Raw genomic sequence first — 23248 nt, forward strand, 5'->3', positions numbered from 1 at the left:
TGCAGAGTGGAGCTTCAGAGTGCAGAGTGGAGCTTCAGAGTGCAGAGTGGAGCTTCAGAGTGCAGAGTGGAGCTTCAGAGTGGAGCTTCAGAGTGGAGCTTCAGAGTGGAGCTTCAGAGTGGAGCTTCAGAGTGCAGAGTGGAGCTTCAGAGTGGAGCTTCAGAGTGCAGAGTGGAGCTTCAGAGTGGAGCTTCAGAGTGGAGCTGCAGATTCAGAGTGGAGCTGCAGATTCAGAGTGGAGCTGCAGATTCAGAGTGGAGCTGCAGATTCAGAGTGGAGCTGCAGAGTGGCGCTTCAGAGTGGAGCTTCAGAGTGGAGCTTCAGAGTGGAGCTTCAGAGTGGAGCTTCAGAGTGGAGCTTCAGAGTGGAGCTTCAGAGTGCAGAGTGGAGCTTCAGAGTGGAGCTTCAGAGTGCAGAGTGGAGCTTCAGAGTGGAGCTTCAGAGTGGAGCTTCAGAGTGGAGCTTCAGAGTGGAGCTTCAGAGTGGAGCTTCAGAGTGCAGAGTGGAGCTGCAGATTCAGAGTGGAGCTGCAGATTCAGAGTGGAGCTGCAGATTCAGAGTGGAGCTGCAGATTCAGAGTGGAGCTGCAGATTCAGAGTGGAGCTGCAGATTCAGAGTGGAGCTGCAGAGTGGCGCTTCAGAGTGGAGCTTCAGAGTGGAGCTTCAGAGTGGAGCTTCAGAGTGGAGCTTCAGAGTGGAGCTTCAGAGTGGAGCTTCAGAGTGGAGCTTCAGAGTGCAGAGTGGAGCTTCAGAGTGGAGCTTCAGAGTGCAGAGTGGAGCTTCAGAGTGGAGCTTCAGAGTGCAGAGTGGAGCTTCAGAGTGGAGCTTCAGAGTGCAGAGTGGAGCTTCAGAGTGCAGAGTGGAGCTTCAGAGTGGAGCTTCAGAGTGCAGAGTGGAGCTTCAGAGTGGAGCTTCAGAGTGCAGAGTGGAGCTTCAGAGTGCAGAGTGGAGCTTCAGAGTGCAGAGTGGAGCTTCAGAGTGGAGCTTCAGAGTGGAGCTTCAGAGTGGAGCTTCAGAGTGGAGCTTCAGAGTGGAGCTTCAGAGTGGAGCTTCAGAGTGGAGCTTCAGAGAGGAGCTTCAGAGAGGAGCTTCAGAGAGGAGCTTCAGAGTGGAGCTTCAGAGTGGAGCTTCAGAGTGGAGCTTCAGAGTGGAGCTTCAGAGTGCAGAGTGGAGCTTCAGAGTGCAGAGTGGAGCTTCAGAGTGCAGAGTGGAGCTTCAGAGTGCAGAGTGGAGCTTCAGAGTGCAGCTTCAGAGTGCAGAGTGGAGCTTCAGAGTGGAGCTTCAGAGTGCAGAGTGGAGCTTCAGAGTGGAGCTTCAGAGTGCAGAGTGAAGCTTCAGAGTGGAGCTTCAGAGTGCAGAGTGGAGCTTCAGAGTGGAGCTTCAGAGTGCAGAGTGGAGCTTCAGAGTGGAGCTTCAGAGTGCAGAGTGGAGCTTCAGAGTGGAGCTTCAGAGTGCAGAGTGGAGCTTCAGAGTGGAGCTTCAGAGTGCAGAGTGGAGCTTCAGAGTGCAGAGTGGAGCTTCAGAGTGCAGAGTGGAGCTTCAGAGTGGAGCTTCAGAGTGGAGCTTCAGAGTGGAGCTTCAGAGTGGAGCTTCAGAGTGGAGCTTCAGATTCAGAGTGGAGCTGCAGATTCAGAGTGGAGCTGCAGAGTGGAGCTGCAGAGTGGAGCTTCAGAGTGGCGCTTCAGAGTGGAGCTTCAGAGTGGAGCTTCAGAGTGGAGCTTCAGAGTGGAGCTTCAGAGTGCAGAGTGGAGCTTCAGAGTGGAGCTTCAGAGTGGAGCTTCAGAGTGGAGCTTCAGAGTGCAGAGTGGAGCTTCAGAGTGGAGCTTCAGAGTGCAGAGTGGAGCTTCAGAGTGGAGCTTCAGAGTGCAGAGTGGAGCTTCAGAGTGCAGAGTGGAGCTTCAGAGTGCAGAGTGGAGCTTCAGAGTGCAGAGTGGAGCTTCAGAGTGGAGCTTCAGAGTGGAGCTTCAGAGTGGAGCTTCAGAGTGGAGCTTCAGAGTGCAGAGTGGAGCTGCAGATTCAGAGTGGAGCTGCAGATTCAGAGTGGAGCTGCAGAGTGGAGCTGCAGAGTGGAGCTTCAGAGTGGCGCTTCAGAGTGGAGCTTCAGAGTGGAGCTTCAGAGTGGAGCTTCAGAGTGGAGCTTCAGAGTGGAGCTTCAGAGTGGAGCTTCAGAGTGCAGAGTGGAGCTTCAGAGTGGAGCTTCAGAGTGCAGAGTGGAGCTTCAGAGTGGAGCTTCAGAGTGCAGAGTGGAGCTTCAGAGTGGAGCTTCAGAGTGGAGCTTCAGAGTGGAGCTTCAGAGTGGAGCTTCAGAGTGGAGCTTCAGAGTGGAGCTTCAGAGTGCAGAGTTGAGCTTCAGAGTGCAGAGTGGAGCTTCAGAGTGCAGAGTGGAGCTTCAGAGTGCAGCTTCAGAGTGCAGAGTGGAGCTTCAGAGTGGAGCTTCAGAGTGCAGAGTGGAGCTTCAGAGTGGAGCTTCAGAGTGCAGAGTGGAGCTTCAGAGTGGAGCTTCAGAGTGCAGAGTGGAGCTTCAGAGTGGAGCTTCAGAGTGCAGAGTGGAGCTTCAGAGTGGAGCTTCAGAGTGCAGAGTGGAGCTTCAGAGTGGAGCTTCAGAGTGCAGAGTGGAGCTTCAGAGTGGAGCTTCAGAGTGCAGAGTGGAGCTTCAGAGTGCAGAGTGGAGCTTCAGAGTGCAGAGTGGAGCTTCAGAGTGCAGAGTGGAGCTTCAGAGTGGAGCTTCAGAGTGGAGCTTCAGAGTGGAGCTTCAGAGTGGAGCTTCAGAGTGCAGAGTGGAGCTGCAGATTCAGAGTGGAGCTGCAGATTCAGAGTGGAGCTGCAGATTCAGAGTGGAGCTGCAGAGTGGAGCTTCAGAGTGGAGCTTCAGAGTGGCGCTTCAGAGTGGCGCTTCAGAGTGGCGCTTCAGAGTGGAGCTTCAGAGTGGAGCTTCAGAGTGGAGCTTCAGAGTGCAGAGTGGAGCTTCAGAGTGGAGCTTCAGAGTGCAGAGTGGAGCTTCAGAGTGGAGCTTCAGAGTGCAGAGTGGAGCTTCAGAGTGGAGCTTCAGAGTGCAGAGTGGAGCTTCAGAGTGCAGAGTGGAGCTTCAGAGTGCAGAGTGGAGCTTCAGAGTGCAGAGTGGAGCTTCAGAGTGGAGCTTCAGAGTGGAGCTTCAGAGTGGAGCTTCAGAGTGGAGCTTCAGAGTGCAGAGTGGAGCTGCAGATTCAGAGTGGAGCTGCAGATTCAGAGTGGAGCTGCAGAGTGGAGCTGCAGAGTGGAGCTGCAGAGTGGAGCTGCAGAGTGGCGCTTCAGAGTGGAGAGTGGAGCTTCAGAGTGCAGAGTGGAGCTTCAGAGTGGAGCTTCAGAGTGGAGCTTCAGAGTGGAGCTTCAGAGTGGAGCTTCAGATTCAGAGTGGAGCTGCAGATTCAGAGTGGAGCTGCAGAGTGGAGCTGCAGAGTGGAGCTTCAGAGTGGCGCTTCAGAGTGGAGCTTCAGAGTGGAGCTTCAGAGTGGAGCTTCAGAGTGGAGCTTCAGAGTGGAGCTTCAGAGTGGAGCTTCAGAGTGCAGAGTGGAGCTTCAGAGTGGAGCTTCAGAGTGGAGCTTCAGAGTGGAGCTTCAGAGTGGAGCTTCAGAGTGCAGAGTGGAGCTTCAGAGTGGAGCTTCAGAGTGCAGAGTGGAGCTTCAGAGTGGAGCTTCAGAGTGCAGAGTGGAGCTTCAGAGTGCAGAGTGGAGCTTCAGAGTGCAGAGTGGAGCTTCAGAGTGCAGAGTGGAGCTTCAGAGTGGAGCTTCAGAGTGGAGCTTCAGAGTGGAGCTTCAGAGTGCAGAGTGGAGCTGCAGATTCAGAGTGGAGCTGCAGATTCAGAGTGGAGCTGCAGAGTGGAGCTGCAGAGTGGAGCTTCAGAGTGGCGCTTCAGAGTGGAGCTTCAGAGTGGAGCTTCAGAGTGGAGCTTCAGAGTGGAGCTTCAGAGTGGAGCTTCAGAGTGCAGAGTGGAGCTTCAGAGTGGAGCTTCAGAGTGCAGAGTGGAGCTTCAGAGTGGAGCTTCAGAGTGCAGAGTGGAGCTTCAGAGTGGAGCTTCAGAGTGGAGCTTCAGAGTGGAGCTTCAGAGTGGAGCTTCAGAGTGGAGCTTCAGAGTGGAGCTTCAGAGTGGAGAGTGGAGCTTCAGAGTGCAGAGTGGAGCTTCAGAGTGCAGAGTGGAGCTTCAGAGTGCAGAGTGGAGCTTCAGAGTGCAGCTTCAGAGTGCAGAGTGGAGCTTCAGAGTGGAGCTTCAGAGTGCAGAGTGGAGCTTCAGAGTGGAGCTTCAGAGTGCAGAGTGGAGCTTCAGAGTGGAGCTTCAGAGTGCAGAGTGGAGCTTCAGAGTGGAGCTTCAGAGTGCAGAGTGGAGCTTCAGAGTGGAGCTTCAGAGTGCAGAGTGGAGCTTCAGAGTGGAGCTTCAGAGTGCAGAGTGGAGCTTCAGAGTGCAGAGTGGAGCTTCAGAGTGCAGAGTGGAGCTTCAGAGTGCAGAGTGGAGCTTCAGAGTGGAGCTTCAGAGTGGAGCTTCAGAGTGGAGCTTCAGAGTGGAGCTTCAGAGTGGAGCTTCAGAGTGGAGCTTCAGAGTGGAGCTTCAGAGTGCAGAGTGGAGCTGCAGATTCAGAGTGGAGCTGCAGATTCAGAGTGGAGCTGCAGATTCAGAGTGGAGCTGCAGATTCAGAGTGGAGCTGCAGAGTGGAGCTTCAGAGTGGAGCTTCAGAGTGGCGCTTCAGAGTGGAGCTTCAGAGTGGAGCTTCAGAGTGGAGCTTCAGAGTGGAGCTTCAGAGTGCAGAGTGGAGCTTCAGAGTGGAGCTTCAGAGTGCAGAGTGGAGCTTCAGAGTGGAGCTTCAGAGTGCAGAGTGGAGCTTCAGAGTGGAGCTTCAGAGTGCAGAGTGGATCTTCAGAGTGCAGAGTGGAGCTTCAGAGTGCAGAGTGGAGCTTCAGAGTGCAGAGTGGAGCTTCAGAGTGGAGCTTCAGAGTGGAGCTTCAGAGTGGAGCTTCAGAGTGGAGCTTCAGAGTGGAGCTTCAGAGTGGAGCTTCAGAGTGCAGAGTGGAGCTGCAGATTCAGAGTGGAGCTGCAGATTCAGAGTGGAGCTGCAGAGTGGAGCTGCAGAGTGGAGCTGCAGAGTGGCGCTTCAGAGTGGAGCTTCAGAGTGGAGCTTCAGAGTGGAGCTTCAGAGTGGAGCTTCAGAGTGGAGCTTCAGAGTGCAGAGTGGAGCTTCAGAGTGGAGCTTCAGAGTGCAGAGTGGAGCTTCAGAGTGGAGCTTCAGAGTGCAGAGTGGAGCTTCAGAGTGGAGCTTCAGAGTGCAGAGTGGAGCTTCAGAGTGGAGCTTCAGAGTGCAGAGTGGAGCTTCAGAGTGCAGAGTGGAGCTTCAGAGTGCAGAGTGGAGCTTCAGAGTGCAGAGTGGAGCTTCAGAGTGGAGCTTCAGAGTGCAGAGTGGAGCTTCAGAGTGGAGCTTCAGAGTGCAGAGTGGAGCTTCAGAGTGCAGAGTGGAGCTTCAGAGTGGAGCTTCAGAGTGCAGAGTGGAGCTTCAGAGTGGAGCTTCAGAGTGCAGAGTGGAGCTTCAGAGTGGAGCTTCAGAGTGCAGAGTGGAGCTTCAGAGTGCAGAGTGGAGCTTCAGAGTGCAGAGTGGAGCTTCAGAGTGCAGAGTGGAGCTTCAGAGTGCAGAGTGGCGCTTCAGAGTGCAGAGTGGAGCTTCAGAGTGCAGAGTGGAGCTTCAGAGTGGAGCTTCAGAGTGGAGCTTCAGAGTGGAGCTTCAGAGTGCAGAGTGGAGCTGCAGATTCAGAGTGGAGCTGCAGATTCAGAGTGGAGCTGCAGAGTGGAGCTGCAGAGTGGAGCTTCAGAGTGGAGCTTCAGAGTGGCGCTTCAGAGTGGAGCTTCAGAGTGGAGCTTCAGAGTGGAGCTTCAGAGTGGAGCTTCAGAGTGCAGAGTGGAGCTTCAGAGTGCAGAGTGGAGCTTCAGAGTGGAGCTTCAGAGTGCAGAGTGGAGCTTCAGAGTGGAGCTTCAGAGTGCAGAGTGGAGCTTCAGAGTGGAGCTTCAGAGTGCAGAGTGGAGCTTCAGAGTGCAGAGTGGAGCTTCAGAGTGCAGAGTGGAGCTTCAGAGTGCAGATTCAGAGTGCAGAGTGGAGCTTCAGAGTGCAGAGTGGAGCTTCAGAGTGGAGCTTCAGAGTGGAGCTTCAGAGTGGAGCTTCAGAGTGGAGCTTCAGAGTGCAGAGTGGAGCTTCAGAGTGCAGCTTCAGAGTGCAGAGTGGAGCTTCAGAGTGGAGCTTCAGAGTGGAGCTTCAGAGTGGAGCTTCAGAGTGGAGCTTCAGAGTGGAGCTTCAGAGTGGAGCTTCAGAGTGTCAAGAGCAATGCCAATAGCTCTAACTTTAACAAAGGCAAAACCATTGCATTGTAAATGCTTGTTATTTTGAGAATCTGGTCACCCTAGTGAAGTGCATGCTTTTAATTGCTTAGTACCTCTGAGGAGGTGTTAAAGGGACAGTTATGCAACAAAAAAAATGCATTACTTATGTTCTGGTATTACTAAAATCTACACTTTGGAAGTTCCATTATATCCTAAAACTATTTGCAAAGTTTGTAGCAGTCTACCTTACAATGTGTGTAATACAAGAATACAATAATGACTTACACTTTCACAGTGCACTTTGTCACAGGCTGTGACATCGTAGCACTTAAGTCACTATGCCGCACTTCACCAACCAAATTTAGGGGCAGATTTACAAGGAACTTACGCATCTGCATAGATGCGTCAGTTTCCTTTCACGAGCGGCAAAATGTCCTTGCGCCACCATGGATACATTGTATTTACAATACAGTGCTCCATGGCACAAGGATTAACAGATGCCTCAGAAATACTGATGCATCAGTTGACAGAAAAGTGACGCATATCTGGAATTGCTCATGAAAGTGACACAACTCCAGCAATGTGCCACAACAGATAGGTGAGTCTCACACAAAAAGCCCTGCATCATTTCTTATGCCTGGTCTGAGCAGGCGTATGGATTTTAAAGCAGTGAAGGCGTAGAGTGAAGCAGTGAAATGTTGTAAATTTCACTGCGTTAGTTCTACATGGCTTTTTGCGTGAGAACGCCTAGCCTGCATACATTATACCTGGTGCAGGTATAATGTGACACAGGGCTTTACAACATGACGTATCTCCCTAGATGGATGTATGACGTTACAACGCATACTTTTACCACGCATACCTTTACAACGCGGTTTTTACCACGCATACCATTACAACGCATAGCGCTTAGAGGTGCTGGATAGTGGTAGGTATAATTTTCTATTCCAACTCCAGTCCCCGTGGACACTAGGGAAGGTGTTGGATAGAAAATTTAACTTATTCCCTATCCTAGAGCGCCCCCCCCCCAGCGCAATGCGTTGTAATGGTATGCGTGGTAATGCCTGCGTTGTAATGGTAGTGCGTTCAAAAAATTCCGTTGTAAACGTTACATACCTCCCTAGATGTGTCACACTGTAAATTGGCCGAGTTGTTTGCTCCGCTGTTGCGTCAAAAAAAGGGACGCAATGGTGGCGCAAGGAGGTACAGAGGGCTTGTAAATGTGCCCCAAAAGTCTGTGGCTCTCGGATTACACACAGACCTCTGCAATGCATTAACTAATAGAGGTTTCATAATGTACTACAGTGCATTTCCTACTGAGTAACAACTTTTAAAAATGTATTTTTCATTTAAGCTACCCATTATTTTATATGCAGCTACCTGATGGTGAAAGACCTAAAAAACAACTAGCAAAATATTTTGGGCCTGATTTATGAGAGGCTTGATCCGCCGGAGCGTCACTTTTTTAAAGCTCCAGCGGCACAAGTGTTGCAACTGTATCTATGAGACGACGTAAAGTCACCCTGCATGGCTATGAGTGCCCTCATACATATGGAGTAAGACAAAGCAGAGCAAGTCGCTGCCTTGCCCTAGTCTGTCAAGTAGGAGTTCCATGGGTATTGCGTTGGGTGTTCCCACGCAACACCCATGGATTTCGACACTGCCCCAGATTTACCAAACCATGTAAACCTGGGGCTGTGCCAAAACCGTATGCCTGCCCACATCAGGCGTAATGAGGAGAAATGTTTTCATGTCTCCTCGTATTTTTCTGCATTCCATGTGTACTGCATTCTGCTACTCACATAGAAACATGAAAACCCCTCTCAGGGCACCTTGCTGCACAAAACCAATCCTGCCTACATTGGTGCTAGGCAGTAATTTGTGTGTGAACGCAGTGGGAAAGGACAGGAATGCATCATATGTCATAAATAATGCCCTATCACATTGGCATAGGGCAACGCAGCAAGAATACTTGCGGCGCTGCCCTACGCCAATTCCTCATACAGGAGGCCCTTTGTTTTTAGCTACACCTCTGACCACGCCCCCACGCTCAATGATCTTTCATTTGATAAACACTGTTTAATATTATTTCCCCACTGCAAAAAATGATTTGCCGTGGGAATTGGGGGCGTTTATGGTTGTCGATAGTTGTCAATGTTGAGGAGTTCCAAGTTCTAGACATTTTTGTCAAGAGGGGGTCCTTACGCCTAAAACATTTTGACGGGGGGGTCTCTACATCAAAAAGTTTGAAGACCTCAGGTTTAAAGTAAGACCCGTCAGAGGGAACCTGTTCAATATAATATGGATGATATTGAGATGTGAGCCATTCTATGGCTTCAGGTAAGACCGGCCAGATAAGTGCTGTTCCATACAACACGGGCCAGACCTATATGTGAACCATTCCATAAGTACAGAGTAAGATCTGTCAGATAGCGGTTCCATATGATAAAGGCAAGACTCATAAGTGAATCAATCCACACATACAGCGCAAGTACCGGAGTCCTTCCATATACTGAAGAAGAGACTGAGATGGGAGTCATTCCACAGGTATAGTGTAAGACTCTTCAGATAGGAGCTGTTCCATATATTCCAAGTGAGAATGCAGTGTGTGCCATGCCTTTATTATACAGCATGTTCTCCTTACGTTAATCTTTCAAATTAAAAAAAAAAACTTAGAAATACAAGAAGTGGAGTACAAACAAAACACATAAATATTTACAGCTAATGCATGTAGTGAGCCTCTCGGGCTCTAGCTGTACTGAATGACCACAGAACGCATCCCTCAACTGGGCACAGCAGAGGGGTTAAAGGGGAGCAGGGCCTCTCTGTGCCAGTCCTAAATGGTAAAGTGTGCGCCTTCTGTGGATATGCATTCACTGCACTCGGACTAGGCTTGAATTATCTGTCAGTTGGATGAGGTGGATGCTCAACCCCGCACGTGAAGCAAAGGTCTCCCTACATTACAGGCCTGGCCTAGGTGAGACACTGCCTCTCCTCGCCCGCTCGTGTTTGGAGGTGTGTACGGCTGAAGGAGGCCCAGAGAGTACACAAGCACAGCCCCATCATCATTTTTTGTGTGTGGCCCCTTGGCCAAGCTCTTCAGCGATGCCACCTGGCAGTGCCTGCAGCTCCTGAAAGGGTATGAGCCATTCCTCCATAGCTGAGCCCAACGATCTGGAGGGAGCTCTCAGCTGTGCACCACAGCACCACCTGGTGGCAGTTTCTCAGTACAGCAGATTTCAAGCCCACACCCTCCAGTCTGGTGCATGTGGTCAGGAAGCCTGTGAGGAAATGGAACAGTGGGCTGTCCAGGCTGCCAGCATGTTTTCAAGGACAAGGGAACACAAGGGTATACAATGGACCATAGGTATGGAATGTTTGTCGAAGAACAGGCAGTCCCTTGGTATGGAATTTCACAAACCAATGAGCATAGCAAGTAAATAAGTTCTATGTAACAATCTTTTAGTACCATTGCTATTGAACTTGTAAAACAATTATATTTGCAATAGTCATTGTTCTGTATGTCGACAATGTTTCAATCCCATTTATTAATATGGGGAATATCATCAGGACTTAAATTATACCAAGACTTAAAAATATCTAGCATCATTCCGGATGGGACGCTGGATGGAGATGGTAAAGGTGAGTGAGAGTAATTGCGAGCTGGTGCTGCCGTGAAGGGGTACTACGCTTCTGGAGGAAATCACTAGATGACCGGTGGTCGAGGTAAAATCTTGAAAAATTGCAGCGGATAGAAAATGAGTTGCATATTGAAAATACTTCGGCGGTGGGGGAAGGTGGCGATGCGTGAAAGTTTACTGTGGGAAGGTCTGCACCCGTCTGTCTCCTGGAAATGAAAATGTCGGAATTGTAAAGTGGCCCCCCTGTTGTTTTTTGTCTTGTTTTTCCCACTTTCATTACGTTTTTTCTGTTATGTGATCTAATAAATACTTGAAAATGTTCTTATTTCAAAGCTCTTTTTACATAGAACTTATAGGACACGGGCCAGAGGCAGAAGCTCAGACTACTGCTCACATCCACAAAGAACTAGATCTACTCATATGGAGGTCATCACTCCCTTCTCCTTGCAGGAATCATCAATGTGGTGGTGTATTACTGGAGCCAAGACACCCAGCAAAGTTTCACGTCACCATAGAGGGAGAAGGAATCCTCCTGGGGTGCAACACAGTGGAAGACTTCGGTCTGGTACTCTTTGCACAAGAAGTATGGGAACTACAAGTAGACCACCTGCTAGACCAATTCCCATAACTGTTCCAGGGCTTGGAGTGTTTAAAGGGTGACCCTGTAAACCTTCACATTGACAAGGTATTCAGCCTACTGCATTAAGGCACAAAAGGGTGCCAATCCACCTGTGCCCTCTCATGGAAAGGAGCTAGACAAGCTATATGTCATTGAGTGACTACCCATCCCAACTCATTGGATCTTCCCTACGGTAAGCACTGAAAATCCAAAGAATCCCAGGGGTTTCATACTATACATTGGCAAGGGCCTGCTCAACCGGGTCATAAAGAGGGAAAGGCACATCACGCCAATAATGGATAATGTTATCACTGATCTGATTTAGGCACAGTGGTTCTCGAAAACTTACCTAAACGCAGGGTACCACCAATTAATGCTTCGTCCAGAAAGTAGATACATAACAACATTCTCGTCCCATCTAGGGTTACATCTCTACAAGAGGCTGAACTTTGGGATCTCCTTGGCCGCAGAGGTATTTCAGAACAGCAACTGAAAGACAATCTCAGGATAAGAGGAAGTCCTGAACATAAGTGATGATATTCTAACTTACTCTACAACCCTGGAGGATACACTGCAAAGTCTCATGGATCAAGGCATCACCCTGCACAGAGAAAATGTCTTGTTCTATGATTCCAGTATTGAGTTTTCTGATATATCTTCTTTAAAGACGGCCTACAAGTAGAACTCATTAAGACAGAGCAACTAAGAAACTCCCAGCCCCTCGAAACACAACAGAGGTCTGCAGTTTTCTGGGGTTGGAGACATATTGCGGGTGGTTCTTCCTGAATTTGGTGACCCTGTTAGAACCCTTAAATGTCCTCACCAAAGCCACAACCAATTGTGAGTGGGGTGCTAAAAAAGCAGAAGCCTTCAAGGGAATCAAAGACACTATGCTGAGCAACACGACCATGCCATATTTCAACCCACAGAAAACCCAGTTGCCCTAGGGATCATTCTCATGCAAGAACAAGAGCTGACCGTATGCAAGAACAAGAGCTGAGCGTATGCAAGCCCCCCCCCCCCCCCCCCCAGCAAGCAAGGCACTCACAGCAACAGAAGCACGATATGCCCAGATCAAAAGGGATGCCTTGGCAATCAAGTGGGGATGTCACCACTTTCATTTATACATTTATGGGCATGAATTAAAAGTGCTTATGAACCATAAGCCCTTGATCAGTCTCTTCTGAGTCATTAAAGAAGACGTGTAACAATTGATAGGGAAACGTGCCAGCAAGTGATTTACTTTAAAGAAATTAAATAAACACCAATCACATGAATGAATCTATTATCAAGCCCAGCAATGGTGACTGACCAATGAACAATCAAAATTAGAATTAACTTATTTGTACTTTGATGAATCGTCCAATAAACAACTTTAACAGAGGTATGTATAGTTCAACAAATCAGAATATTTAATACACGCGAATGGACAGGGTACAAAATGATATAACTAAATACGGAGACCGAGGTAAATCAATATTGAACAAAAGTTGGGACTTCAGGGTCAAGTATGTAAACATCTATTCCAGACTTTTTGTATAGTGGAAAATGAATCTGAAATAACCGAAAAAAAATTCAAAAAAGCAGATAATTGTGGAAATAGATGAACTAGTCGACGTTTCGGTCTCTATGGCAAACAAGTCCGTTGGACCATCTTCAGGACGATGAATGAAAAGTTAATAGTTGGCCCTTATATATGGTCAAGTAATATATTTCTTGGACCAGCGGATACGGAAGTTATTTGATAATTCCAGATAGCTAACGCCGGACACGTTCTTGTCATGCCACCCAAAAATCTCAGACTGACAGAGGACCGATTGGGAGGTAGATACAGAGGTGTACCGTAATATAGTGGCGCATGTCCACAAGCTATGATGCTATCGGAGGTCAAGGATGCGACCAATAATGATGATGGGCTACAAAATGTGATCGGAGCATTACAACAAAATACACTGAAGAATTTTCTTCAGAATGAGCCTCCCACCCTGGGAGGATACGCATTGACAAGCTACTATTCAAGCTGTGCTAGTCAAGGACAGATACTCGGGTGGAAGTTTCAGATCCCTTTTGAAAAAGGTGAATGGACGGCACCCGATGTCAAGGGCACAGTGGTGTATGGCCAACGAGGGCAGGAGATGGCCATTAGAAACATGTCATGGTTCGAGAAGTTTACAGCCTCTCTTGGCCAAGTCTTGCCAGGGGCGGTAGATGAGATAACATGACCTGAGGATAATCTTGGCCTTAAGACAGGACCATATCTGGGTCAAGACCTGGAGAGCCACAGAGTGCCAAGCCCGGGTGCTGTGCCAGCTCAGGGAGCCGAGCAAGCGAGGCAGGGAGCACCAAGGAACCACGTTCCAGCGGGGTCCCTGAACCGACCCGCAGCATAAGATATGACATGACGCAAAATTCTGCTCCCAGTCAGCGGTTCAACCGGCTAGGGTCGCAGCACATTCCAAAGTGTAGAGGGATATAGTGAGCCTCCGGGGTACTGTACGGAATTACCACACCACGCACGCTTCAGCAGGGCACGAACATGGGGGAATTGAACCACTCGGGCCAGTCCCAAATGTTAAAGGAAGCCTGCCTTCTAGTTCGCCTTTTTAAGACAAAGCATGAACTGCCTGTCCACTGGGTCTGTCAGGAGTTTTTTAAAGAATTATAAAATGGAATAATACATATGCCTTAAAATCTGTAGTAGGGTAAAACAAGAAACTGAAGAATACAGCTGGATACAGCAAGGTTAATTACTCTCCAGTCGGGCACATACCGACCTCACTGCAGTCACCACCGAGACCACAATGTGTTTCAGAATTACCGTCCCGCCTTCTACTCCATGTGACAGCGAGCGCCTACCAGCTGGCTGATTTAAGAGCCGCACTAGATAAACACGAAATCCAATGGGCACCGCTTCCCAGGGCGTGGCGTGCTCAATAGGCCGCCGGATGGGCGGGACCAAGGGTACGTCACGGGTAGGAGGTTATATATAACCCCTCCCGCTGTGCCGTTTCGCATTCTTCTCACTGAGACTCCTAACGGTCGGTCGGTGAGAGCCCCGCCCGGAACACCCGCATCCCGCCCCGCACCCTCCCCCACAGGAGCCGCCGCACTCCCTCTGCACACCGAAATCTAAAAACTTGCAGCCACATCATGGTGAGTACCGGAGAGATGGAGTGCGCGCGCGAGATGGGGCTGCGCGCGTGCCTCTCTGGTTTGCCGCGTGTTTCAAGGATGCCATGGGCACTGTGCGCATGCGTCGACACAACGTCTGGCGCAGAGGTTGAATTGCGTGCGCTTAATATTGCGGATGAGGGGTGCGTATAGACGCGCGCGCACGTTTCATCAAAGGATGGTGACACGCGAGCGTCATTCTAACGGGGATTAAGGTTGGCGAGGGCTCCGTTTATTGGGTGGCAAGCCCTGTGACGTAGGCAGTCCTCTGTTGCGTGTGCAAGCATGTCATTTCAATGTTTGGTTCTATTGTAAAGCGCTCTGACACCTGTGGGTAAAGTCCGCTCCATATAAAAATGCCTTAAATAAATAAAAAAATACGCTTCGAGGTGTGATCTTCAGATGACGTGGGATCGGTATTGCGTGGGGATCATTTCCGTAGAAGCGGGCGGGGAATGGAGGAAATGAGAAGAGGGTGGATGAGTAGTTATATGCGAGATGCGGTCGGTTAACTAAAGGAGAGACCGCAGTAAAGGAAAGGGTGTGTAGAGGTAGGGGGATTGATAACTACCAGTGGTCTGAATAGGACTCTGGAAAGGGACCGACTGGTGTTATAAAAGGGTGGAGGGGAGTGCGTCCAAAGGGTGTGTAGAGTGGCGTGTGTCATAATTAGGGGTTGTCTGGAATAGGAACATATCGCGGCACGAGGACGTGTTGGGTAATGTATGCTGTGTAGGGTGACCAGATCTTGAGAGCCAAAAACCGGGACATTTTTGGGAAATAGGACTACCATTTTTCATCAACAGAATGACAGTTGTCATCAACATAAGATCACAGAAAAGGCATTAAGAAAATAAATAAAATGTAATTTCTACAACCAACATCATGCATACTGATTACATTGCTTACTTCTAATAGCTGCTCACTAGCACAGCTTTATAACACACAAAAAAGCCTCTCAATATTTTCAGTCGACCCCTCTAAAAACTGGGACATGAGCCAAAATTACTAAATCTACCGGGACAGCCGGTGAAAAACTGGGACTGTCCGGGCAAATCCGGGACGTCTGGTCACCCTATGTGGTTGTGAAGTGAGGGGTTTGTAAAAAGCTGAGAATGGGCGTTCATGAGGTTTGAGATTAGGGTGATGGTCCAACGGAGTCCACAGACTGCAGTGGATGGGAGTAGGGGCGGAAGGATGTACAGAGATGACAGGAGTACACCAGAGAGAGGGGTGGGGGCTATGTGCAGGAAGGATGGAGACGTACAATGAGTCGGCAGAAAGGGGGTGGGTGAAATCCTGTCTTCTGGGTCCTACTGTGGACGTTTTGAAGATAGCCGAATAAAGGGTGAATGCTGCTGGATTGTGGGTGCACTGACGCAGGTATTAGCAATGGGAGTTAGGACCCGTGTATGTGTGTGTTGGGGGGGGGGGGGTACTTTGCACGCCTGTTTGCAGCGCCTAGCTGCTTTAGCACTTGTGTCCACCTTTATGTAATTCAAGTGGTTAGCTGAACAGTTAACGTATGTCTGCACTAAAAGCACACCCCCTCGCCTGAAAGGGAGATTTTCGATGGTACTCGCCCGCTGCAGAGTAGCCACAAAAGCGGCAGCCACCAACAAAGCACTGGGGAGCGGCTTCCTTTGCTCCTGCGTGGTATTAGAAGGAAGAGGGTGGAGATGCTCCAGAGGAAGGGGCTCTGTGGCAGGGTTCCTGTATCAGATGGGGAGGTTGATGGTCTGTCTCGACACTTATTGGGTGGCATCTTCAGTGCAGGGAGGTTGCCAAGTATCTGCATATGGTGCATTTGTGCTCCATGATTGGGGCGCCTGGGGAGGCTTAGCATCCGATCAGCCTGACTGCTACAATGGTGGAGTGGAGTGTAATGGCACTTTACGCCTGCGTCAGACTGACAGCCCCGGGGGAGGGGGTGCGACAACTCCCCGCCTAATTACCATGAGACTGCGGTAAACTGCTGAGCTCAGCCCCGTCTGCAGCGAGTCGATTATGTCAGCCGCGCGTTGCGTAGTCAGCCTGCCCTGTTATTTCGGGCCACTAGGGGCAGCCAGGAGCAGGCCAGCCCCCTGCGCTTCTGACGCTTTGCTTTTTCACAGATTTTATCTCTGCGCTTGCCGCCCCCGCCCAAAAACTCCATTCCGTTTAGGCTTCTCTTTGTATCTCTAGGTGTGCGCTTCTGAAACGCTACACTGTTTCTTTCCCAGAGTCATCGCAGAATTTACAGCAAACTCGCATTCGCCATCCATCCGACAGCTTGTATCTGTACAAACAGGCATGCTATTCAGTTTACTGGATAGTGAACGCCACCGGAGCAGTCAGTTGTATGTACTTCTACGCAGCCGTTCTCGCCAAAGTCAGGGGACTGGAGATGAGCCAGTGTAAGCTGGTTAGAGAAGTGGATTAATGCCCAGCGTGGACTTGTGAGGACAGATCGCTCGTCTGGAGCCAGTCACGTGGTTCATCCATTGTCCGCTCGAGTACATAGTTCTGCACCAGCTACACAGCAGGGGGTCTGCTACCTTCACTAACAAGAGTTCAATGTAAATTGTGCCGAGCTACTAATAGCATTGGAAATGTAAACATCAGATAAGAATACATAAATGTCCACTCTATGCAATATTTCCAGGAGGGATCACCTCGGTACAGGATTGACAGCAATAATGTAAATTAAAAAGGCGTAGTCAGTGTGGAATGACTCTACAAGCGTAATGCATTACAGCGGCAGTGCGCCCTGGCACCAAGGTCAAATTAGTATTCCCTTTTCCAATGTTCCCCGATTCATCATTCAGTTATCAGCTTTAACTATATTCTGGAAATTATGGGGTCTAACAAATAAACATTTTTTAGTTTATAATATTCATATATTATTTCAACCAAACAAAAGCTTTTAGTAAAGTGGGCTGCCCTGTACACATGAAATCTACTCACGTGTAGCTGGGGAGCTATTCGTTGGCGAAGCCAGTACTACAGGTACAGAGCAGTAACAAATGCTTTCGGAACTTTTTAAGGCTGGCATTCCATTCTTACTTTCCTACAGACCTGGCCCACCAAGCAACTGTTCCCTCCAGGATAGTTTGTGCTTTTTATCGTGTTCCTTTATTAATTCCGCTTTTGTATCCTTTATAGCGTGAGTGCATCTCCATCCACGTTGGCCAGGCCGGTGTCCAGATTGGCAATGCCTGCTGGGAGCTCTACTGTCTGGAACATGGCATCCAGCCCAATGGACAGATGCCCAGCGACAAGACCATCGGGGGAGGCGACGACTCCTTTAACACCTTCTTCAGCGAGACCGGGGCTGGCAAACATGTACCGAGGGCCGTGTTCGTAGACTTGGAACCAACGGTCATTGGTAAGGCCCATCATATATATTGCAGTAGTTTCAGGTTTCTTATTGCTTCAGACCTTATTTCTAATTATTGGGTCTGATTACAAATGTCCTGGGGAGATGCTATTTATCATACCAGATAGAGCCTGACGCCCCGGGAATGGGAGTTTACCAGGCAAGATAAATTGCACCTTTTCTGACTTTTCTATTTCTTGGCAAATAACATGCACATGTTTGTCTTTACTGAATCAAAATCCGTGGGCCCCGGTAAACTCCCTGTCTTTTTTACTCATTAAATTAGAGGTTGATAATGCTGAAATTTACCAAGGGGTGCAAACTTAATAGTACCTGGCAATTACTGGGTGCAATAAACATTGTACCGCATTATGATGGTGTTCCCGGCATAAACACAAGTTTGAACAGGGATCACAATTTAAAAGGGGCACTTGTAATCTGGTCACTTTTCCTTTCCAATATCTTTCCCCTTCACTTAGTGGTTGGGAAGCATGCTAGTATGCACCCCTTATATTTTAGGAAAACTTCAGAAAAAAATCATTTTATGGATACTTAATGAGTTCTAATGTGTGTTACTCTTAAGATGAAGTACGCACTGGAACCTACCGCCAGCTGTTCCACCCCGAGCAACTCATCACTGGCAAAGAAGATGCAGCCAACAACTACGCTCGCGGCCACTACACCATTGGCAAAGAGATCATCGACCTGGTGCTTGACCGTGTCCGTAAGCTGGTGAGTTTTTATGTGTGGCTTTTTTGGCTGTCTGCCTTTTACAACTGCTGATACATTTTATTTGGCATATTCTAAGCAATTGAACTGCCTTTCGGAAATGGTGGCAGCTGAAATTTGAATTGTTGTGGCCTAAAATCCATGTCTGTGATTATGGCATGACCACGAAACACTTGTCTTACATCAAATAAGTTATTTGATTGAATGTACTTTGTGGATGGGCCTTACATGGCTGTTTGTCCAAGTATTTTTTATTGCCAGCAGTTACTCTTTATGTGCCAGCCCTAGCAACGTCACTGCAATTGTACCTAGTCGCTTGTGTGTAATCAGTTTAGTTATAAGCAAAGTGACTGCTTTAAAAGTCCAGATTATCTTTTCTAACCAATTGATGGCAGGTGTTTATCCATTACAGTAGCGTGTCTTTTTTTTTAATAGTCTGAACTGTTAATGGGCACAGCTATACAAAAATCTTTAACCCATTGATCGTGTTGGGTAGAATTTTAAATTGCTGTCTTTCTGCTTTTTTGTCTGTTACTGTCCCATGAGCTCAACTCAACTGAGTGACCCCATGTTTAGTGTATCAAGCACAGGCTGTGCTAATCGCCACCTCTGAATTCATAGTGGCTCTCACCCTACTACAAAGTTTAACAAAACCAGTTTGTCAAGACCGTTCTATAGGTATTTGAGGTGGGTGTAGCTGAGTATTTGTGCTTACTATTTGTTATTTCTTCTTCTAGGCTGACCAGTGCACAGGCCTCCAGGGCTTCCTCGTCTTCCACAGTTTCGGTGGTGGCACTGGCTCTGGTTTCACGTCCTTGCTGATGGAGCGTCTGTCTGTCGACTATGGCAAGAAGTCAAAGCTGGAGTTCTCCATCTACCCAGCTCCACAGGTCTCCACAGCGGTCGTTGAGCCTTACAACTCTATCCTCACCACTCACACCACTCTGGAGCACTCCGACTGCGCTTTCATGGTGGACAATGAGGCCATCTACGACATCTGCCGCAGGAACCTGGACATTGAGCGCCCAACTTACACCAACTTGAACCGCCTTATTAGCCAGATTGTATCTTCTATCACTGCCTCGCTGCGGTTTGATGGTGCTCTGAATGTCGATCTCACAGAGTTCCAGACCAACTTGGTGCCCTACCCTCGTATCCACTTCCCTCTCGCCACCTATGCCCCAGTAATCTCTGCAGAGAAAGCTTACCATGAGCAGCTCACTGTGGCAGAGATCACTAATGCTTGCTTTGAGCCGGCCAACCAGATGGTAAAATGTGACCCACGCCACGGTAAGTACATGGCTTGCTGCCTGTTGTACCGTGGCGATGTGGTGCCCAAAGATGTCAATGCTGCCATTGCCACCATTAAGACCAAGCGTAGCATCCAGTTTGTGGACTGGTGCCCAACTGGTTTCAAGGTTGGTATTAACTACCAGCCTCCCACAGTGGTCCCTGGTGGTGACCTGGCCAAGGTGCAGCGCGCCGTGTGTATGCTGAGCAACACCACAGCCATTGCTGAGGCCTGGGCACGCCTGGACCACAAGTTCGACTTGATGTATGCCAAGCGTGCCTTTGTCCATTGGTACGTAGGAGAGGGTATGGAGGAAGGAGAGTTCTCTGAGGCCCGTGAAGACATGGCCGCCTTGGAGAAGGATTACGAAGAGGTGGGTGCTGACAGCATGGATGGTGAGGACGAGGGGGAGGAGTAGTTACATGAAGTAGCCCAGCCTCGCGCTCTTTTGCTACAATTTTAATTCTGTGCCTTTTCTGTTCTGTAAAATTTCCATCTGCAACCTCCTTAATAAACTTGAGTGTGGTTTTAAATTTGCCTGCTTAATGTGCTCTGGATGGGGAGGGTCTGCTATTAAAGGATGAGCTGGCCCCGCTGTCCTTGAAACTGGTAAGCTGCATATGATTTCATTCGGGTGGATGTTATGTATTGCGCCATGTACCAAATGGAAAGTGTATGACCTGGAGTACAACTTTGCCCAGAGGTGCCTGTTCACGTTCCTTCAAGTTAATGTTGTCTTCTCTTGCTAACATCATGCATGTGGCAGGGTTCTCAGTGTAAACCGCGTGATGACTCATACCAAGAATGATTTGCCATAGATTCCATGGAATAGAAACAAACATTGGTGAAGACATTAGGGTCTGGCCTTGTCGATTTGGTACTGTAGTGCGAGCGCTTACCACAAAAAACGAAATCCTCCTCCTGTCTAAATGTGGTTGCCATGAGCTTGAATAAAAAAGAAAATTAAACTACCTGGCTTATAGAAACTAAATATAACAGTACACCTCTTCCTATCAGCTAGGGGTTCTTAAGTATGAAAACCCTTTTTAGCTGTAATGTACATCACAGGAAAGTATACTTATTAATGCAAACAAGCGGTACTAAAGGCTTCGATTTTCTGTAATCGAAGAATAGTTTTACCACACATGGATGTAAAAAAATAAAGGTTAAAAATTGATAAGAATTGACCCGATGCCGAGGTGACTTTAGTCTTACACTGGTTTGCACATGTGATGAGGTGAAATATTCACTCGCAGTGATGAGGTATGAATGAATAGAATCTTATACCGCGCAACTTGGCCCAAGGGCATCAAGGCGCCATAGCGGATCATCCAACACCTCATCAAACACAGTCGGCTTTTACATATATGCTTCTGAAAAAAGCCAGGCCTTTAAGGCCCTATGGAACAAAGCGAGGGTGGGTTGCCTTAAAAGATCAGGGGGAAGAGAATTCCACAATCTGGGTGCCACAGAGGAAAATGCTCTGCCTCCACATTTCGCCTTTACAAATCTAGGGACCTCAAGAAAGTTTTTATGGGAGGAACGAAGGAATCTATTAGGGGAATAGCGATGAACAAGGGACTTAGGGCTAGATGTAGGTAAATATATTTTACCACTTCTTAAATACGGAATTTTACCGATTCGGTATTTAAGAAGTGGTAAAATAGAGGGGGGGAGATGTAGGTAATTCCAGATGTGGAATTACCGAATCGGTAATATTCGGTATTTACCGATTCCTATGGGCTGTGAAGCCCATAGGAATCAATGGGAAATACCGTTTCTGTAATTACAGAATCGATAAATACCGATTTTAGCAAGGGTGCAGGGGGTGTCACTTTGACACCCTCTGGCACCCCAAAAATTGACGTGCGCCATGTCACATGGCATAGGTGTGCGTGCACACCTGAATTCGGTATTTTAACACCCAATTGGATTGGGTGGTAAAATACCGAATTTGTAGGTCCTTTGGGACTCTGAAGAGTCCCACCTACATCTGAGATTTACCGAATCGGTAAAAATACCGATTCGGTATTTTACAGAATCTGTAAATTTACCGATTCTGTAAAAAAGTGCCCCTACATACCGAAAACCCATTTACCGGTCGGTAAATGGCTCCTACATCTGGCCCTTAATACCTTCTGGGCCAGTACCATACACACTGGGAGGATACCAAAAGCTGACCCTGCCAGTGTGACACTGTCCGTACAGGGGTGGTTGAGGCATGTACTGGTAGTGATAACAAGGCCCTGACTGCTGATCCTGCAGGTGTCCGGTGAGGTTGTGCCGAAGATGTACTCTTGTCCCCGTAGTTGCCTGGACACATTTGATTTACATAAATTTAAAGAGAGCAAGAGTAGCTCGCTTGGTGGTAGGGGGTGGGACAGATAAAAGAAGCCACAGAGTGAGCTGAAGTCTTAGACTTAACCTGTTTTATTAATTAATTATAAAGAGGTTTGTGTGAGACTTTACAGGAAAAAAAAATGTAGTAGACCCCAACATTCCAAGTGCGATGGCGTATGGCACGAGCCGTTCATTCACAGGGACAAAAGCAGCCGCAACGCGGAGCGCCCTGCAGTGTGTGCCGGACAGACTGGTTGTACCCCAGCGGCTGCCGGCATAAGGCTTGTGGGCACAGTGTAACCAACCCCTTCGCAACACAGGTGCAGTTATCGGGGGCTGTGAGAGAGGGCGGAGTACCTCTGCTGCCACAGTAGTTATTTTTTCATAACGTTGCAAGAAGGGATAGATTTATGACTAATGCAAGGTGTGCATTTAATAAACTCAGTGCTCCTAATGGGACCCTCAGCTCCCCAAACCAATCCTGACACTGCTCTCATGCTGTTACCCAGCATGAGAGCAGCACCAGGGTTGGAGGGAGCAGCCTCTCTGCACTCTCGAGGGCATTGGAGGCCTGGGCTTGGTCTAACCCAGATGTCAAACGACAACTGGGTTAGAGAGGTTTACAAAGTGCATGTTTGGTTGTCAGTCGCAAGACGGCCGGCCAGTGGTGACATGCACACTTTGAACTGCTCAGGCAGCCTACCCTCCTCCCTGCTACTTTCACTCAGCAGGCCCCTCCCTGTCCTGACACTCCGTTCGGGACAAGCAAATGAAAAATAAAATGGTAAATTAACTTTATTACCATTTTATTTTTCATCTCTGGGTTTTTTGGGGGGCATTTTGGTTGGTGTGGTGGCGCTCCTCCACTCAAAATGCCCCTGCAGTTCTGTAGCTTCCTATGTAGCATCTGGTCCCGTTTTGCTCAAAATGTGGGATTCTTTCCTTCACTGAAGGAATTTTTACGCAACATTTGTAACGCTATGAGTAGGGCCAACAGCAGAGGACCTAATTATAATGCAGGGTTGACCAAATTATGCAGCAGTAAAAGCAAATATTGTAGTGTAAAGCAGCACATTTTGTGATTTTTCTTAATTTTCTAGTTTTTACCCATGTTAACACTGCCTTAGCAAAGGCATCTCCTCATTGTAGTGCCTTAATACTGAACATAGTAATAAGCTGCTAAAAGATGACATTCAACCATTTTACCTTTTGATTCCTATGAGCTAGAAACATGTTTGTGTTTAAAATTGGCAAACTATGTGGCCGCTGATGGATTGACAAATTTATAACTATGCAGAAAATTCCAATTCTGCATAATTTCATATTTTCAGTGGCCCTCGCTGGAAGTCCTGCCATTCATGCATATTTGCAAATTGTACCTTTTTTTGGCAACCTACTGGTTTTGCAAAATTACTCTGGTAAGAGAGCCTTATGCCTCCTTATGTTAACGGTTCCCTTTAGAATCGGATAATGGTAGACTGGGAGGTTGAGGTGCCCTGAAGAAGGCAGAGTGACCGATGGGGCATTTTCAAATTGGCTGAAACATGTTGGCAAAATGAGGATGCCGGAACCATTAGATTCTTTCATCTGCATTCTAGGTTTTAATCCTGAATCCATTGAATAAAGATATTTAAGGTGTACCCATAACATTTTTACACTTGGTTGCACCCCCCAGGAACTGTCCAGAAAAGGAAATATTTAAGCGCTCTCTGACTGGGTGTAGCCCACTATGGTGGCATGCCAATGAAGAAGCATGCTGCCGTTTGGT

The 23248-nt window shown here is 48.3% G+C and overlaps 1 protein-coding gene and 1 long non-coding RNA gene across 2 annotated transcripts in view; one reads left to right on the forward strand and one right to left on the reverse strand.

Annotated features, from left to right (window-relative positions):
• The window catches only part of LOC144827966 (uncharacterized), a 67607-nt gene extending 54184 nt beyond the window's left edge, over window positions 1-13423 (reverse strand). The window contains exon 1 of the long non-coding RNA XR_013610396.1: window positions 13366-13423. This is a non-coding gene — a long non-coding RNA (uncharacterized LOC144827966). The remainder of the gene's footprint in view (window positions 1-13365) is intronic.
• A 166-nt stretch (window positions 13424-13589) lies between these two features.
• Window positions 13590-19673, forward strand: TUBA1C (tubulin alpha 1c). The gene is made up of 4 exons (XM_078686125.1): window positions 13590-13744; window positions 16907-17129; window positions 17704-17852; window positions 18587-19673. Exons 1-4 carry the CDS (start codon window positions 13742-13744, stop codon window positions 19556-19558), a joined length of 1347 nt encoding a protein of 448 aa, XP_078542251.1. The 5' UTR covers window positions 13590-13741; the 3' UTR covers window positions 19559-19673.
• The last annotated feature ends 3575 nt before the right edge of the window (window positions 19674-23248 follow it).

This window comes from Lissotriton helveticus, chromosome 1_1 (genome assembly GCF_964261635.1).
Source record: "Lissotriton helveticus chromosome 1_1, aLisHel1.1, whole genome shotgun sequence".
In the NCBI taxonomy this organism is placed as follows: Eukaryota; Metazoa; Chordata; class Amphibia; order Caudata; family Salamandridae; genus Lissotriton; species Lissotriton helveticus.

Coding starts and splice junctions, on each gene's coding strand:
- TUBA1C (XM_078686125.1), top strand. Junction 17,130..17,703: donor CTTGGAACCAACGGTCATTG/GTAAGGCCCATC, acceptor GTTACTCTTAAG/ATGAAGTACGCACTGGAACC. Junction 17,853..18,586: donor TTGACCGTGTCCGTAAGCTG/GTGAGTTTTTAT, acceptor TTCTTCTTCTAG/GCTGACCAGTGCACAGGCCT.